This window comes from Aptenodytes forsteri, unplaced genomic scaffold (assembly GCF_000699145.1).
Source record: "Aptenodytes forsteri isolate BGI_AS27 unplaced genomic scaffold, ASM69914v1 Scaffold49, whole genome shotgun sequence".
NCBI lineage: Eukaryota > Metazoa > Chordata > Aves > Sphenisciformes > Spheniscidae > Aptenodytes > Aptenodytes forsteri.
Window position 1 is genome coordinate 3,136,050 of NW_008795125.1, and position 16,272 is coordinate 3,152,321.

Sequence of the window (16,272 nt, forward strand, 5' to 3'; positions counted from 1 at the left end):
TATAGCATTGCACATATTGCAGAGACAGCAGCTACATGGTCTCTCCAATGAATGAGGCATGACAGGAAGTGTAATCAGAGGAGGAAGGGGTTAGGATCTCTGGTGAGATCTCCTTTTTCTTTTTGGAATTCATTAATAGTCTAATATTTTTGTCTCCCTCATCCTCACACTTCAAAAAGTTGACATATTGCCTTAATCATTGCTGCTTCTCAACATACCCCGGCCAAGCATCAAACATTTCTTGTCTGTACTTTGTGCTGTCCCTCTCCCCTCCTCTTCCTGAGTGGAAGACTGAGCGTGCCGTACAGGGCTTTAAGGAAGTTTTGGGTTTGTTTTCAGAGAAGACCAAGCTGAAAAAGTGTAGATACACTGGAGCATGTGTCCGGATGGTGTTTGTAGCAGTCCACTGCTGCGCTGCCAGTGGTCCCACTCACCAGCCTACAGCAGACACTCATGAACATCGTTTCCTAACCCACACCATGTCCACAGCACCAGGCAGTTCCTCTTTGCCTGCAATATGGGGTTGCTGGCCAAATGATTCAAACTCTCATTTTGGGCTATAAGCTGTTTGGCTTAGGCCACCAAATGCTGTGAGAAGATCAAGGACCTTAAAATGTGTCTTAATGTTTTCAGAGGTGTCCAGGATAAAGGGCAGAGGAGAGCTGTGATGTCCTTGCAGACACCTGAGTTGGTGAAGACTTTTTCTGTACTGATATCCTCACACCTGGACATACACCAGCACTGCAGTTAGCAGGCAAGTGATTATTCTGATGGTATCTAGCACCATCAGAGCACTCTGACACAACAGTGTTACAACAGAACATGGATAACATCCACCAGAAAAAAATAATCCTGCTAGGAATTTACTTCCAGACATCAGATTTTAAGAAGAGGATATACTGCTTGCAGATTTCGGACACCAAAAATCACTCTCAACTGTTTTATTCCTTTCCTAAGGAAAGTTAACTCAGGACTTTACTTAGGCAAGTTGAAATGTGAAACGAGTATCTGTTCATAAGAACAGAATCCCTCTTAGGTGTCTCAAAAATTTCTGAGAGTCCTGAATTAAAAAATAAACAAAAAAACCCTCAAACCAAAACCACCCTTGCAAACAAATGAAAAAAACCAGAACATAACTTCAACACCAGGCGTATATTACTCGGTTTCATTAAATTAAACCTTCCAGGAAAATTTTTGTTTTCACTTTAGTTTTTCTCCTCTGAGCGGAAACTCCAGCTTGCTGGTTGCCCAGCCGCTTCAGCTTTATTACGGGTTTTGCTGTCCCCTGGGCACCTGTGGCCACATGGGCCAACGTGTCCCAGTGCAGCGCTAAAGACACATCTGTGAGCATTGGAGCTTGATGCAATGGACACCATGGCCAGGGGGGCTGCAGGTTACGTCCCCTCGAGACCAGCCCCAGCACAGGCAGGAGAGGTGCAGCGAGGACAGCCGTGCGCCCCTCTCCTTTTAGCAATCCCTAACGATAACAAGGTGCGTGTAGGGAAGGGGCAGATGATACATGAGGCACCCTGATTTCCCTTAAGGGTACTTCTGTAAGGGTAAATTAGACTGCGAGCACTGGCACGTGGTCTTCCAGCTTTGTTAGTCCGATCCTGGCATGGGCTGTGATAATTATCACTCTCTCATCAGTGCTTATGGGGAGTTTGAGGATGCACACCAGTTCCCAACAGGCAGCACAGATGAAGACATGCTCTTCCGGGCGGAGGAGAGTGTTGCGAGGATAATAGCTATGCCAGGGGCTCTGAAAATGTTCCCTGGCTGGTTTTCTTCACTGGCACAGAAAAACCTAAGAGACTGTCTTGCAGCAGCTGGAGGTAGATCAGCCATGGGCAACCTGTACTGCAGGCAGCAGCACTCATTTGCAGTTTTCAGGGGAAAGCAGGCACAGCGGGAAATGTGGAGCTTTACAACTGTGCACAAAGACGGACGCAATTGCAGAAGCATTAGCATAAGACGAATGCATTTGCACCTACACAGTAAGCCACTTTCAGTGGTAAAAATGTGTCAAAAATTTATGTGGAAAATTGCAAAACAATTAGAAGAGAAACCTGCTTTTGAAATTGTAGCCTGGGCCCTACTTCTAAAGAGCCTTTCATCTCTCCTCTGTCTCTGAATTCAGAAAGGATTCTCTCCACATTTGAGATCATATGTCTCCCTGTTTAATAGCAGTCTGATTATGATTATTTATTAATATTTTATAAGGATGATCAGGCCTTTCCCTTATCCTGTGTGTGAAGGTAAGACACAGTGATTTACAAGCCCCCCCTTTTCCTTCAGCCAGACCAATGGCCCCGTCACAAGGCATCAAAATGTTCAGGAGTGGTCAAGAAAGAGCTTTACAGTAGTATTTTTTCCAAAATGAATTCCAGAAAGGTTTCTTAAAGAAACACATTCACTACCAATAACAAGGAATAGTGATTCATAAGCCATAAAGCCTTGTGAAGGCAAGATCACACATGACAACTTTTCCATGTGTTCAGTCACTCCCATTTTTCATTGTGTCAGTTTTCTAATGTAGATTACGATAATGAAGAAAGGATTTCCTTAGGGGAGAAAACTTATCAAGATCCTGAGCTTTTTTCCCAGTGACCAATTGCATGTCATGAAAACCAAGGTCTGACGCCAGCTGAGGACAGGAGCAGCTGGACGGGTGCAGAAACCTCGCTGCTCGGCAAGGTCCCAGACAATTTTTACTCACCTCTAGTGTAGTCAATACAATCTTCTCAACTGAAGAAAAATAAGCCTCCCACAAGAACTGTGTCTGCTGTCTAAGTGCTAGGATTTTATCCTGATGGATAGACCTGATTGTAGAAGGAATCTGTAATACAAGATGTAATATAGTCAGAAGCTTCAGAAAACAATGCAATCTCATCAAATTAATATGCTGCTGACAAGCCCTCTCCTCTATTAGCAAGCTGCACAGCTTCAGCACTCCTGTCTGACAGAGATGCCTGTGTCAACAGTTAAAGCCTTGATGTAAAACGAATGAGACACAGCCCTTTATAACCTTTGGTACTGAATATGAATTTTTTTTTAATCTGCTTTCTTTTAGTTTTTGGTTATTTTATGGTAACAAAATTTTATGGCTCTCCCCAGCGCTGTGGCATGGCACAGTAAGGAGCTCCTCCATACATCCCTCATGCACAAAGCTTTTCATGGACTAGTATTTCAACAAACTAGTACCTGCAGGTCTTGAGAGTCCAACAATAATCCCGACTCTCAAAATATATTAAAGGGATCTGGAATTGCATTTACCGCAGCATGGCAACACTAAGTGCCCTAAGGAAAACATAGCAACACCTTAAGTAAGACTCCACTTTTTGGGAGCCTGTGGATCAAATTGCATTTTACTAATTACTGTGGGTGGAAAGAATAACGTCTCCCACACCACCTGTTATTCACAAGGGGAAACACCGCTTCTTTTTTCCCCTCTCCATTAAATCAACACGTTAATTCTGGTATAAGTTGCCTTACAAATAACCCAAATTGTCCTGCTGCAACGCTTTACCGTTAAAAAAGTAACTGCTCACTGGATCAGGAGGGGAGGGCTTCACTTCTACGTCTTTCCCCATCCTCACGTCCCTCTTCCACACTGGGGGGAAACTAATGTACGTACGTATCATTCTTTAACTTAGGACCTTGACCAAGGCCTCCAGTACACCACTTTGACAATGCAAATTGATATTATCAAGTGAATTTAACTGCAGTTTGCTTCAATTACAAGGGTTACTCACAGCATTAGAAAGGCATCTAGGATATGTTGCTGATTTGTCTTCATTTTTTCTAGGAATGAAGAATTGTGCTTTTGTGCCTACTTTTTTGTGATTTCAAATTAGGCGACTGTCGTGGTTTAACCCCAGCTGGCAGCTAAGCACCACACAGCCGCTCGCTCACTCCTCTCAGACACTCATTTCTCATAAATCTTTTACCTAAATCATTAGTTGTAAAAGCATATACCTGGGCTGTGTCTCACTCCTCAGACACTCATTTCTCATAAATCTTTTACCTAAATCATTAGTTGTAAAAGCATATACCTGGGCTGTGTGTTGCTTTTTGCACATCCCAGCTCGTTCGGAAGTTTACCTGCACCCCACCACATCCTGCCCTTTCCTGACCAGAACACTCTTTGCTTATTCCTAAAATATTGAGAGGTGGCAGTGATCATTATTTGCTTTCACATGCTCCTGAATCAAATGATTTCACATGAAACATTTTCCTGAAGAAAATCTGAGATTTTAAGAATTTACATGTAAAAAATTTCCACAAGAATCAGTAAATTCTTTACTGCGTTGTTTGCATCCAGGTCTGGACACTGTCCCACAGGACCACGGCTCCACAGTGTCAGATGGGTGCAGTGTCAGATGGGACAATCTCTGCTCTCTAAGACCTTCGTCTCTTAGCCCTTCATCATAGAGACACTGCTAACTATAATAGAGAATTTGAGCTTATAAGAGAGTTAGCACTACAGCAAGGTGGAACAGAAGAAAATGGTCAGACTGTCGAAGATGGTACTTTATGTTCCTTCGCTATAGGCTCTTTAGGTAAAATATAGGTCTTTAGGTAAAATATTCCCTGCAAAACTAGTATGAAAGATAGAAGCTAAAAACATGTATTAGTACATGTTTTTCTAACTGATCACATCACTAGTCCAGAATGTTAAATAACTGCATCAAATTTCATCTTTTGAGGTGAATATTCTTTCTTTTCATTATTTTTCCAATAAGTTCCAATAAGAAGAGGGATAATGAACATCACCTGTACTGGCTGTATGCAGATGTGTATTGATCACACCTGGGATCATTATCAACAGCAAACACATGATCAAAGTCACTTCACAGTGGTGATACGGCATTTTTTCTATAAACTCATTCATTTCTTTGCATTACGTGCAACCTTGCGTGTGTGTGCATATATGTGAGCAAGAAATAAAATCAATACTCATTCCCAACTACGCCTGTTGAAAGGGAAGGCTGCTCTGACTGTGAAGGTTACAGAAAGAAGTTATGATTTTACAGACCACACCGTGCTTGTGAGTGCCTGCAAACACAGTGCTAAGGTTAAAAAAAAGCCTTGGTGCCTGCTCCGTTACAACAGCTGGGAAGAAAAATCAGAGCTCCCATTTTAACTGCATTTGCCTATTAGTTATTAATCTACTTGTCCAGAAAGACAGGTGGGGAAAATGATGCATTAATAGTAATCTGGCAGGATTACACTGGAATTATTAGAACTGGATGACGTCTTAATAAAAGGTCATTTCAGTAATAAGTAGAGGGAAGGGAAAAACCACCCTGCACAAATAAATGCAGAAAGGCTGGATTAAGCTCTCCTAGTGCTATGATGAGGAGAATATGCAAATAAAAACATCCGAGCTGCTCTCAAACAGGAAATGAAAAACTGTAACATAACAAAAACATTTCCCAGAGCAGACATTCAGGCCTTCTGCCAGCTCTTTAAAAACACTGTTAATAACGGTGCAGTAGCTGTTCAATATGGAAGCAGCTGTGAAGAGAACGAATGGCATGTTACCAGAAAGCATGAAGATCAGCAAATTATTATTATTTAAAGAGAGAAATAATTTTGCTCAGAAAAATGTGCTGTCCACAGAAGCAAAAATCAAATGGCCCTTTTATATTTGCAGCTTGTATCACATTAAGGAGAATAGGCAGCACTTTGCAAGGCTTGCTAGGCCAGCTCTTCACAAATATTTACTTCTTCAGACAAGTAAATAGGCATCTAATGAGATTTTCAAAGGTACTTCATTTTTGGGGTGCCAAGGCACCTGTACCTTTGAAGGCTTCTCTCCATGGATGACAATAGCTTGCCACTTTGGAAATGTGTTAAATTCAACCATTAAAAAAAAACCCTCTTAGTGGCTACTTAGTGGCTATTCCAGATCTTGTGGATCTCAGCTTCATGCTGGGCAATGGCGTTTTATCAAATGCTACTTTGGGGAAACCAATTTTTCAAGAAGTTTTCCTAACATCAACTTCTCCACATACTTTACAGAATGTATTTAGACTACACAACCCACTAGGGAAACAGAAAAAAAAAAAAATCTAGTGAATTTAAAACCAAAGTAGATGCTGAAGGTAGCAGGGAATTTCTAACTTCTCAGCCCGCTTTTGTTCCATGAGCTCAAGGAGATTAACAATAAGTGACATGAACACTGCTTCAGAAAGCAATGCTACATAGTCCAGGCATCAGAAAAGGGACAGCTTCTGCTTCCCACAAAACTGTTAGGCGGTAACTCCTGCCTGAGAAAATACCTGCTTTCCTGAGGAGTCCCTTCAGTACTTGCCAGCCAGACACACAGCGCTGGTGGGACCCCTGAGGATAAACCATTTCTGAAGGACTAGAGCAGAACCCGCCTTCAAATGTTTTCTCTCTCATCACAGCACCCGGTCCAGGACAGCTCTGCCTCAGAGAGGCATCCAGGTGCTCCACACCAGAAGAAATTTCATGCTCTTAGGAAAAATAAGTGTCTCCTGCGTTGTAAGAATGTGGCCTGGTGGCTGCAATGACCTTCAGGTCAAAAAATGAATGATGTCATATTAATGAGTTCATAGCCAGTATGACACAGACAATCCCTTCATGATAAAAATTCTTTTACAGCCCTGACCTTTTGGATTCATCTTCCCTGTCCATTTAGATGGCGGCAGCAATAATCAACTCATCCACTGAAGGCCACGGTCTTTTTCTTACCTGTAATAACAATCTCTCATCGCCTATGACGGCAGCTTGGTTCCAATCAATCACTTCCGAGAACGGCAACTCCCATCCGTTGCTGAGCATAACTGGGACACAGGCAGCCTGCACGCACACAGAGGCATTGCAGCCGTTAGCGGGTACCCGACCATTAGGGCAAGCTTTGAGGTTCGCACCATTACTGTCATTTTCTGCACAAGCTCTGAGCCAGCTCTCGTGAAGGTGGTCAGAAGGAGAGGCAACGTGGCAAAGAACACCAGAAGCTAGAGTACACAGGAGGGCAGCCCAATTTTTAAAATTTTTTATGTTTTTCCATTTTGCGCTTATTCATATTCACTGAAAGGTGGGGCTTGCATGGAGAGCGGCATCCGAAATCTGGTGCTTACACTGCCAGACGAGGGCAGAACTGTTAAAATGCTGCAGATGTAACACCGGAGAATTTAATACAAAATGATGGCCACCCTCACTGCTTTGTGGACCATTCAGCAGGGAGCTAACTCCCTCAATTTTTATAGTATGTTGCAAGACAACCCTACAGAAAATATAGATCGTATTTAATTCCAGAGCACTTTTTCCACAAAGGAGTGAATTCCCTATCCTATTTGATATCAGCTCTCCAAACAGAGGCAACCGCACAAACACAACTTATCTGTCATGACCTGTCTACAAAAATAAGAATTGCTTTCTGTCTTAAACCAAACAAAAAGCATACACATTTAGTATCTATTTCGTACCAGTATGATCTGTCTAAATTATTTAATCTTTTATGAGTTGCACAAGTTCCTCTTCACAGACAGCAAGTTTGCGAATATTCAGTAAATAGGGCAGTATTTCCGTAAATAAATGATCGCCACTATGTTCTGGTCAGCCGGATCACAACATAAGATCCAATATGGTTTGGATGTGACGCAAGAACCTTCTGATGTGATGCAAGAACCTATTACCAGAGGATCTGCATCGAGCCTGTGCTCTGGTTCAGTTTCTTTTGGATCAAGCCAAGCTTAAGTGCTCTGAATTTGGTCCAGACTGGGGTCATTCCCTCCTGTACCTCCCAAAAAATGGTATAAAGGGGAACTTTTCAGACTGCTGTACCTTCCTTGGTAACGTATATTACACACAGGATCTTAGACTGGTCAAGTCTCTGCATTACAGCAGTGTTTATAATGTATAAAGAACTGTGATCTTCTGTAAGGAAATTACATTAATGCATGAAAAAAGCCAACCAGAAAACACTTAGCAATGTGTTTTCATGTTTAAAACATTCCACTAATGTGGATTACGTCTTTCAACATGACCTGGAGCCAGACAGAAATTGGGAATTCATCATAATTGGTGAATACTGCTGCTAGCCTGCTAGGAAAATCCTCGGTGCCTCTAGTTTATCATCATCGACTTGGAGCCTCCAAGTTCTGTACAGTGAGGTACGCTCCCTGCTTTCTTCTCCTGAGACGATGTATCTAACAGAAGCTGCATGACTTGTGGCCCAGATGAGAGAAGAGCTGAGCAGTGCTCTTCAGGAGGATCTGAAGTGACTCGTCATCCCAAATAAGCCAGTCCCACTTCTTCCTCTGAAGAGGCTGGACAGGGAACAGCACTTTGCAGGCTATTAATCTTCTCCTGAGTAGGAGCAAAGAGGTAAGTGACAGTCCAGAACTTGGATCTCAAATGTGACAGCAGGTGTAGGGTTCAGTGGTTAAACCTAAATGTCCAGCGCATTTGGGATGCTCTAGGGTATCCAAGAAACCCATCAAAGGCTGGCAGACATGACACAGGATCTACTGGAGACCTTCTGAAGAAGCAGCAGAGAGCCAGAAGGGTACCCCATGGCTTCTAAAATGACATTATACACCTACACTTAGGTACCTGAATCCTGCTCTGCATTGCGGTAAACAATACTCTCTAATAGTGGCTGGGACATTTTGTGGTTGATGAAGAAAAGTAATGTGATGCTATTCATTAACAGCTTTACTGCCATTGCTGGGACACTTCCCAAATGGCAAAAGGACACCCAGAGGCAGGACCCTGTAAGGCATCCTCATTTGCTATCTCACTGACACCAAGAAGGGCCTCAACCTCCCCTTCCCTCCACTCCAGCCCCCCCTGGAAATCCAGATGCCAGTCCTAGAGGGGAGCTGCAGCATCTCCCAAGATGTTCTGTATGGCTGACTGAAGATCCAGGACCCCAGGGCTGAGCTGATGCTTGCCAAAAAAAAGGTCACAGCAGCTGCAGCTGGAGTAGGTCAGTGTCAGGCTTGATCACTGTGCTGCCAAGCCTCGCTGCCACAGTGACTCAGGAGCCCCTTTGCGTTGCCCTCTGCTGCTGGCCAACAGCAAAAAAGGGAGACCATTAACAAAAATGTTTTTAAAAAGTGAAGGGGATTCAGGTGCTGTCCCAGATACACTGTGAACTCATCAGCATATATCCACCTTCATTTGAAGCTTCTGTCTGGGGTTTACAACCTCCAGGCAACCTTCTGCATGTTCAGCAAGCACCATCTCAAGACAGGCAATGCATAAGCAAGTCTGTTTTGGCTAAGCGAAAACAAAAAGCTATTTTTACTGCCCCAGGGCTTACTTGTAGGGGCCAGTGTCTCCCACGGGAAGTCTCACAGCTTGGTAAAATACTGCTCTAAACCGGTCCAAACTTTCAGCCTCACCACATCCAGGGAAACCCTTTTTCTGGAGGTAACGCAATTCAACCTTCAGATGAGCTCAGTGCTCAGCCCCTCCTGGGAAGAAGCTGCCAATTGCTCCAGAAGTATGAATAGAGGCTTTCGCAAAGTGGATTACTGTCCGCTAGGGAAATGAAACACATTTCCCTCCTCCCCACCTCCTTGCTATTGCACACTGAATTGCAGCCAGCGTAGCCAATGCTTTAAACTGCAGCTCTTACCTGCAAGGCTTCCAGAAACCTGAAAGAGCCAAGCCTACGGCCACGGGGAACCAGACAGAAAGTGGCATTGTGCAGCATTTCACGGTAATCATACCTAACAAGAACAGGGGAGAAAAGAGAAAATTCAATTAGCGGTGAGTCCTAGAGTAACTGGGCATGAAAATGCAAACAGCTGTTGAGACACATCTGGATAAAATCATCTCCGACCAAGACCGCTCACCACCAGGTTAACTAGCTCCCTCCGTGCACGCGTGTGTCAGCCATCTCTCCGGCTCCTTTTTGTTCATCCTCAGGAGCAACCACCATGGGAGAGAGCTGGGAAGAGTGGTAATGAAACTGAGGAGGAAGGAAATAATTTTGCCTTTGCAATAATCAGCCATTTCTATATAAACAGGCGTGCATGAATTCTAACAACAAACATATTAAATATTTTGATACCCAAGCATTGTTGCGGCACTTCTGTGACCCTGATTTCTATTCAGATTTAGTCAAAGTCATGCACAACTGTGTTCATTTCTGCGCAAGAGGTTTGTACAAAGCAAAAAATATCCGAACTATGCCAAAGAAATCTTCCCTTATCAAGCAGACACTAAAAAAGGGACCGGGGGTTACAATGGCTCACTTGGTGGTTATTGTCAGGTGTGGTGAGAGGGATAAACTGCCAAATTTTGGCAATTAACCACATAGCTGCAATGACCCCTGCTCCTCCAAATTAAAACTTTAAGTGCTTATAGACACTCCTGGGTTTTTTTCTGATTCCATCAATCACCTCAAAACCATTCACCAAAACCACACATCAAATCCTAACAGTTTCCAGCCTGTTATTAGCTAACTGCACTTCCAGCAAACCCATGGAACTGTGAAAGGCATCAACCTTGTCTGAGACAAAAGGATCCAGATTAAACACCCTCTGTTCTCCAGAGCGTCCTGGACTCTGCAGACAGATGTTATTTTGACAGTAACTTGTGGCACTGAAATTTTCTAACACTAATAATCTAATTTAACCGTAGCCTGCAGGCAGAGCAATTATTTTTTGTATGTGTGTATATGTGTATGTATGTATGTGTGTATATGATTATATTTTATATATAAAAAAGTCTGGATCGACGTTTGTATTCTCACACAGGCCAGACAGATGGGAGCAAGCCAATTTTCAATTATAAGCTCCATCTTTAGGAAGAGACATCTTGCAAAGGCCCATTTGCTTAAACAAGCGTGTATAGCTAATTTGCACAAGAAAAGGTCACTGTGAATGGATTAAGATTATCTCCACTGAGAGTAAAATAAAAACCCTCGTTGCATTAATTAAAACTACAAAACAGACTTCAAAGTACATTTTTTTTTAAAATCCTATCTCAACTTTGGTTAAAATACATATATACATATTCCATCTGAGTGGCAGCAATTTCTTTTTCTCTGTGTGGGATAATGATTGGCAGCCATGTCCCAGCTCACCAGCCAGCAGTGACACAGTACATAGGGGTAAATATTAGGAAACTGGAATACCAAAAAAATAAAAAAAGTTGCCATTTTTAAGCATTCCTTTTTTACATACCGAGAGGTCTGAGGCTCATCGCTTTCACTGCATATTGTATGACAGAAAATGTTTATAAATACCAAAACCAGAATACCCCGAAGGGCTAGAATACGCCAGTCAGAAGTCCCCCATCATTAGCTAGCTAAAAATGTAAAATCCTGTTAATATCCCAGAATGCAACAATATCCACAAAACGTCGATGGCAGAACCAGAACACAAAGAAAAGCAGAGAACGAGGCCAGCGCAAGTGAGTCCTCCATATGCCAGCGACATCTTATATTGGGCACCTTTTCTTTCATATCTAATTTGCTGATACTAGGATAGATTTACAAAGGAAAAAAAAAGAAAAAGATTTTGTTGGCCATTTCCCACCTGGCAACCAGTTAGCGTCTTGCTCCCATTTGTGCGTTTTAAAGCCTAATGTGTGATTTATTGCTGAGCTCTGGAATAGCACTGTTCATGGTCATCAAGCAATTTATCTACATCATACGTACACAGAGCGCCTCATCCTAACCTTGATGTATGGGCACAAAATTTCCACTCACTTCAGGGACAACCTGCAAATACAACAGGAGCAGACCCAGAGTAAAGCAATATCCATCGAGAGCTGCTGCAGTGAATGAATTGCACCAGAGCTTCTCATGAACAAATTTCTCTGCAATTTCAACCCAAATGTTTTAAGGTGACTCGACACGATCTTTGAGCACAGTGCTAAGGGACTGATTTCCAGTTTAATCCCCCTTAGCGACCACTCCAGCATCAAGCATGTATTTGAAATCCTTACACACAAGATGCTAATTTTACTCCGACTAGTTCATGGGTAGCACGCAAAGCAATGGGGACACCCTGCCTTAGCTCAAAGACAGAAGATAGCCCAGTATGTTTAAATACAAATTCAGAAACGCCTTTCACACAACACATCTAGCCAGCCACAAATACATAAACATCTCTGTCAAGCTGCAAGCATAGCTCTGTAATTTGAAGCATTGCTTGCAGAGGAAATCATTTACGTGTACCAAATAGTACTTCAGAGTCGAGTCTGCAGCAGAGATCATTTCATGTTTTTCTCAGACTTCCAGGCAGCATTCGGAGGAGACCTTGGCCACAAAAATGTCACCTGGTGAATGAAGGTCAGCCCACAGGCCATGGCAGGGACAGAAGGCATCAGGGCAACCTTCAGGTTCAGACTCCTTCCCATTCAGCCCCATAGGAACCACGCACGCAGCAGGAGGTTTGAGCTTTGCCGGTGTTTTGTCGGGGAGCAAAATTGCTCATGTATGATTGGCATATTTTTCCATACTGGAAGCATACATGTCTCACCTGAAAGCATCTCTGCACTTCCCTTAACTCTGACTTGAAATGCTTTCAGTGAAGTCAGTGAGATAATCTCTATGCTTAAAGGTAGATATAGGAGTTAAATCTTTGCTGGACTTGAAATTTCTCCTTCACTTCTCCAGGAGAGAAATCGGAGCTGGCGCAGACATCTAGGAACACACTCTCAGCTATAGCAAGACACTTGTACATTAAGTACCAATCTGGCATCTATTGCAAATACCAGTATCGCATCAACGACGGGCTTGATTTCCCCACCATCTTCACTGACTAATCAACAAGACTTCAGGGAGGCAATGAAGTACTATAACCCTGCTCGCAACTGGCAGTGGGGCCTTAAGTTACAGAGAAAATAGTCAAGTGTTTAGAAGAGGTTCTTCCAGAGCCTCCTCCTCTTCTTCTCCCCTGGCAATGGGGGTTATATCTGTTTTCAGAACTACTTATTTCCATTAGCCGGTAACATCTGAAGATGGCAGGGAGATTTGTTACGATCTTCCAGCTTGCATTGCTGTGGTTTCTGCAAACCTGGAGCTGCCAGCTTGTGGGGACAGCTCTGCACTACCTGCCTATCCAGACGCTCTGGTTTTACCCGGCTACGGAGGTTTTTCAGGCTCCACTTGCAGATGAGGAATCGGAGCGAAGACCAGCACTGCGGGGCACCATGTGGGCAGCTGGCCGGGCACTTCTTCCTTACTGTGCTGCTTCGGTGTCACACTCCTTCTGGCACTTTCCTTTACTGCTGGCCGTTAATCTTCCCAAGCATTTACTGTAGGAAAGCTTTGAGAGAAGTCCTCTGCTTTGCTCGGAGGGTATTTATTTCCAGAAAGCTCCTGGTTTCCATGTTAGAAGACTGCCGGGGAGAGGGGGGCACATGCTTATTGCTCATATTCCTGTATTCCTTCATTCTGCATGCTTGCACGGAGGTAACATTTTACTGCCAATTTTAGGGTCGGCTTGGCCTGGGCCTCAGCTGCATCATTCAAACGTGTTAAAATCCAAAACGCATATGCCTTTAAAATGACAGTTGGGGCTTTAAAACTAAAATAGCTGCAGATTTAACCCAAAGCTGGCATCCCTCTGTAAGGATCAGCAGTGTGTTTTATTAACTTTCAGGCTTCCTTGTGTAATGATTAAGTGCACCTTGTTCACAGCTAATACCTTTTTAGGCAGCATAAACAAATAGCTCTATTTGTAATCAGTTCTAATTTATTCACACTTTAATTGAAATATCCCCTCCCTGCTACCACCCATAGCTGAGAAAACATGTTCGGCCCCATCTATCATGCAGGTGTAAACACTGCAACGCCGTGTGGGCAATTACCGAAGGAGAAACACTGCTCAGCCAAATGCTCTTACCATTTTAACTTCTTGATCCAACACATTGCTTCTGTCTTTCCCCATCCCCCCCCCACCTTTCTTTTTTCTTCTGATGTGCCGACCTTGTCAATCAGCACGTGGATTAGAGAGCTGCTTGGGATTCCTGGTTCACCATTATCCCAAGGAGCCTGGGCAGGCTGCAGAGGCTCTGCAGTGACTAATCAGCCATGCCATACATTCCTTCTTACAGCCTAAGCATTTCTCCATGTCACTACACTTAGAGATTATAAACTAGCCTGGGAAATATTTTCACTACCAATTTTAATATAAACTGTTTTTTTCCAAAGCTACGTCGTCATCACCACTGATTGAAGAGAGGTCTAAAAAGACGTTGGCTGTTTAGACCAGCAGATATGTCCAGCTACCTAGATGTAATGATTATCATTCTTTAGCCAGCTATATGTCACCTGTCACGTAGGAATCACAAAGCAGTGTACATATTTTCTTACCTAATCCTCTGAACACTGATATGGGATACCATCACCATTCCCATTTCATAGATGGAAAACCTGAGATACAGATGACTGGTGGCTTCTCCAACAGCTAGACAGACCTTAGGAATGCTAACCTGAGCGTCCTCACCTGCCTTCCTCCCCTCTGGTGATACAGCACTCACGGAAAACCAGCCATATGTTATGGCTATCAAAATTCAGATGGAAATAGAGGAGCAGAACTCAAACCAAATACAATGGGTTTAACCCAGCAGTACATATTTTAACAGTGCCACACATAATCCATCTTTTGGAAGATGCTGGAGCTCATCTTTGGCAGGGAGTATCAGCACATACCGCTGTAGCTGTTTTTTTCTCTCCCGAGCCAAAAATTGCGATGGCACTTAACCAACTATGTCCAGGGCTCCCGCCCTGAATCTGCAAGCCCACGAATGCGCGCTGCATGTTCCAAAAGTCTCTGCATCAGTTCAAGTGCTACAACAAGGACAGATATTAAACACCTACAATGCAAGGCTAAGTGGCAGAGTGTTTCCCAGTTTTCCAGTATATTCAGTTTCAGCTATTAACCAATCAGCCAGTTTTCCATGTGTGAATGCTTAATGCAGATGGCTCTGAACTACTGGCTGGAGAGCCTGAAAAGAAACCCACTCTGTCACACGGAGCGTCTCGTTGCTTGGTTTCCATTAAGGTATGTTGGCTTTTGAATAAACTGTCAAGTAAAACTTGGCATTGAAAACACCAAGTGAGTAACTGTCTTTGTAGAAAAGCTGACAGCTCAGCTGTGCGTCAGATAGATAGCTGCCCAAGACTGAGCTTGAAAGGCTAACGTATCCTACTTGGAAGGGTGCCGTCACCGTGAACTGCTTGCTTTCGGATTTACGGCTGCGCAATGCTTCAGGGTGATCTTAATGCCGGTTAACAGGCTACTGGCTGGCAGTTCATCTCCCTCTCCGCAAGCGCTGGTTCTGGAATTAGAAAGTTTGGAGGTGCAAAAACATAATTGGAAAACTTTTTTTCCCCCTGCTTAAAGGGCTAATTGATTTCACAGGTGTTTAATTATCATTTGCTGTGAGATAATACCTTGTAGTGCCATAAAAAATGGATTTAATTTTCAGGTGCTTGCAAAACCATTGCCAAAGCCAAGTTAGAGCTAAAGCTAGATAATTATTCTATAAATCAAACACACTGCCTTCTTTCTTTGAAATTTTTAATACTGGGCTATAATGATATCTGACGACCTTGAAACTAACATAAAAAGGATTTTCTTGCCAAGTGCTGAAAGGCAGCCATTGGAGTATTTCTTTCAGCTTGGTTCATTACCACAGCAGCCGCCGCCATGCTGCCCTGGCTGCAGAACTCCAAGGGATGCTGCGGTGTAAGTACAGCAGCAATGTGCGTGAAGAGTGATTTCGGCACACAGGTAATGGCCGAGTACAGGTATGAGCATGAGCCCAATCTGAAAATGCTGCTAAATTAATGAAAATCCTGCATGATTCTTCTAGGCCTGGCAATGGAAATGAAACTCTGCAAACATCCAGCAGCTAATGTCAAGGTACAACTGTTTTCTCCTTTCCATGCCAGCATCTTCTTTTAGTTCAGAAGGTTGGATTAACAAAGAAAAACAGGGAAGTAGAGTTTTCACTTTAATGTACTGCTAATGGAACTTCATTACAGTTAAGATGGACAGTAACCATTGAAATTTAAGTCACGTTTAAAGTCTTCAGTGACATCATGGTTGGATTCAGTTCACTTAGATATTATGCACAGAAACATTTGGATACACAAGCCATTGAAGTCAAGGTTCATTCTAACAAATAAAAATGCTCTAACGATTTTTGTCTAAATATTTACACAGAATGCCCTGTAAATCTATACAGTGCATGCAAAGCACGCACAACATTTGGGCTGCCAAATACTATCCAACTGGCTCCCAGTATGGCGGGGGGGGGGGCCCG

The 16,272-nt window shown here is 43.2% G+C and overlaps 1 protein-coding gene across 1 annotated transcript in view; it reads right to left on the reverse strand.

Moving 5' to 3' along the window:
* EXT1 (exostosin glycosyltransferase 1) overlaps positions 1-16,272 on the reverse strand; it is a 188,378-nt gene that overhangs the window by 15,478 nt on the left and 156,628 nt on the right. The window contains exons 2-4 of the mRNA XM_009277209.2: positions 9,620-9,713; positions 6,724-6,831; positions 2,720-2,839 (exon numbers count right to left, since the gene is read on the reverse strand). Of these exons, the coding sequence (XP_009275484.1) occupies positions 2,720-2,839; positions 6,724-6,831; positions 9,620-9,713 (322 nt within the window). The remainder of the gene's footprint in view (positions 1-2,719; positions 2,840-6,723; positions 6,832-9,619; positions 9,714-16,272) is intronic.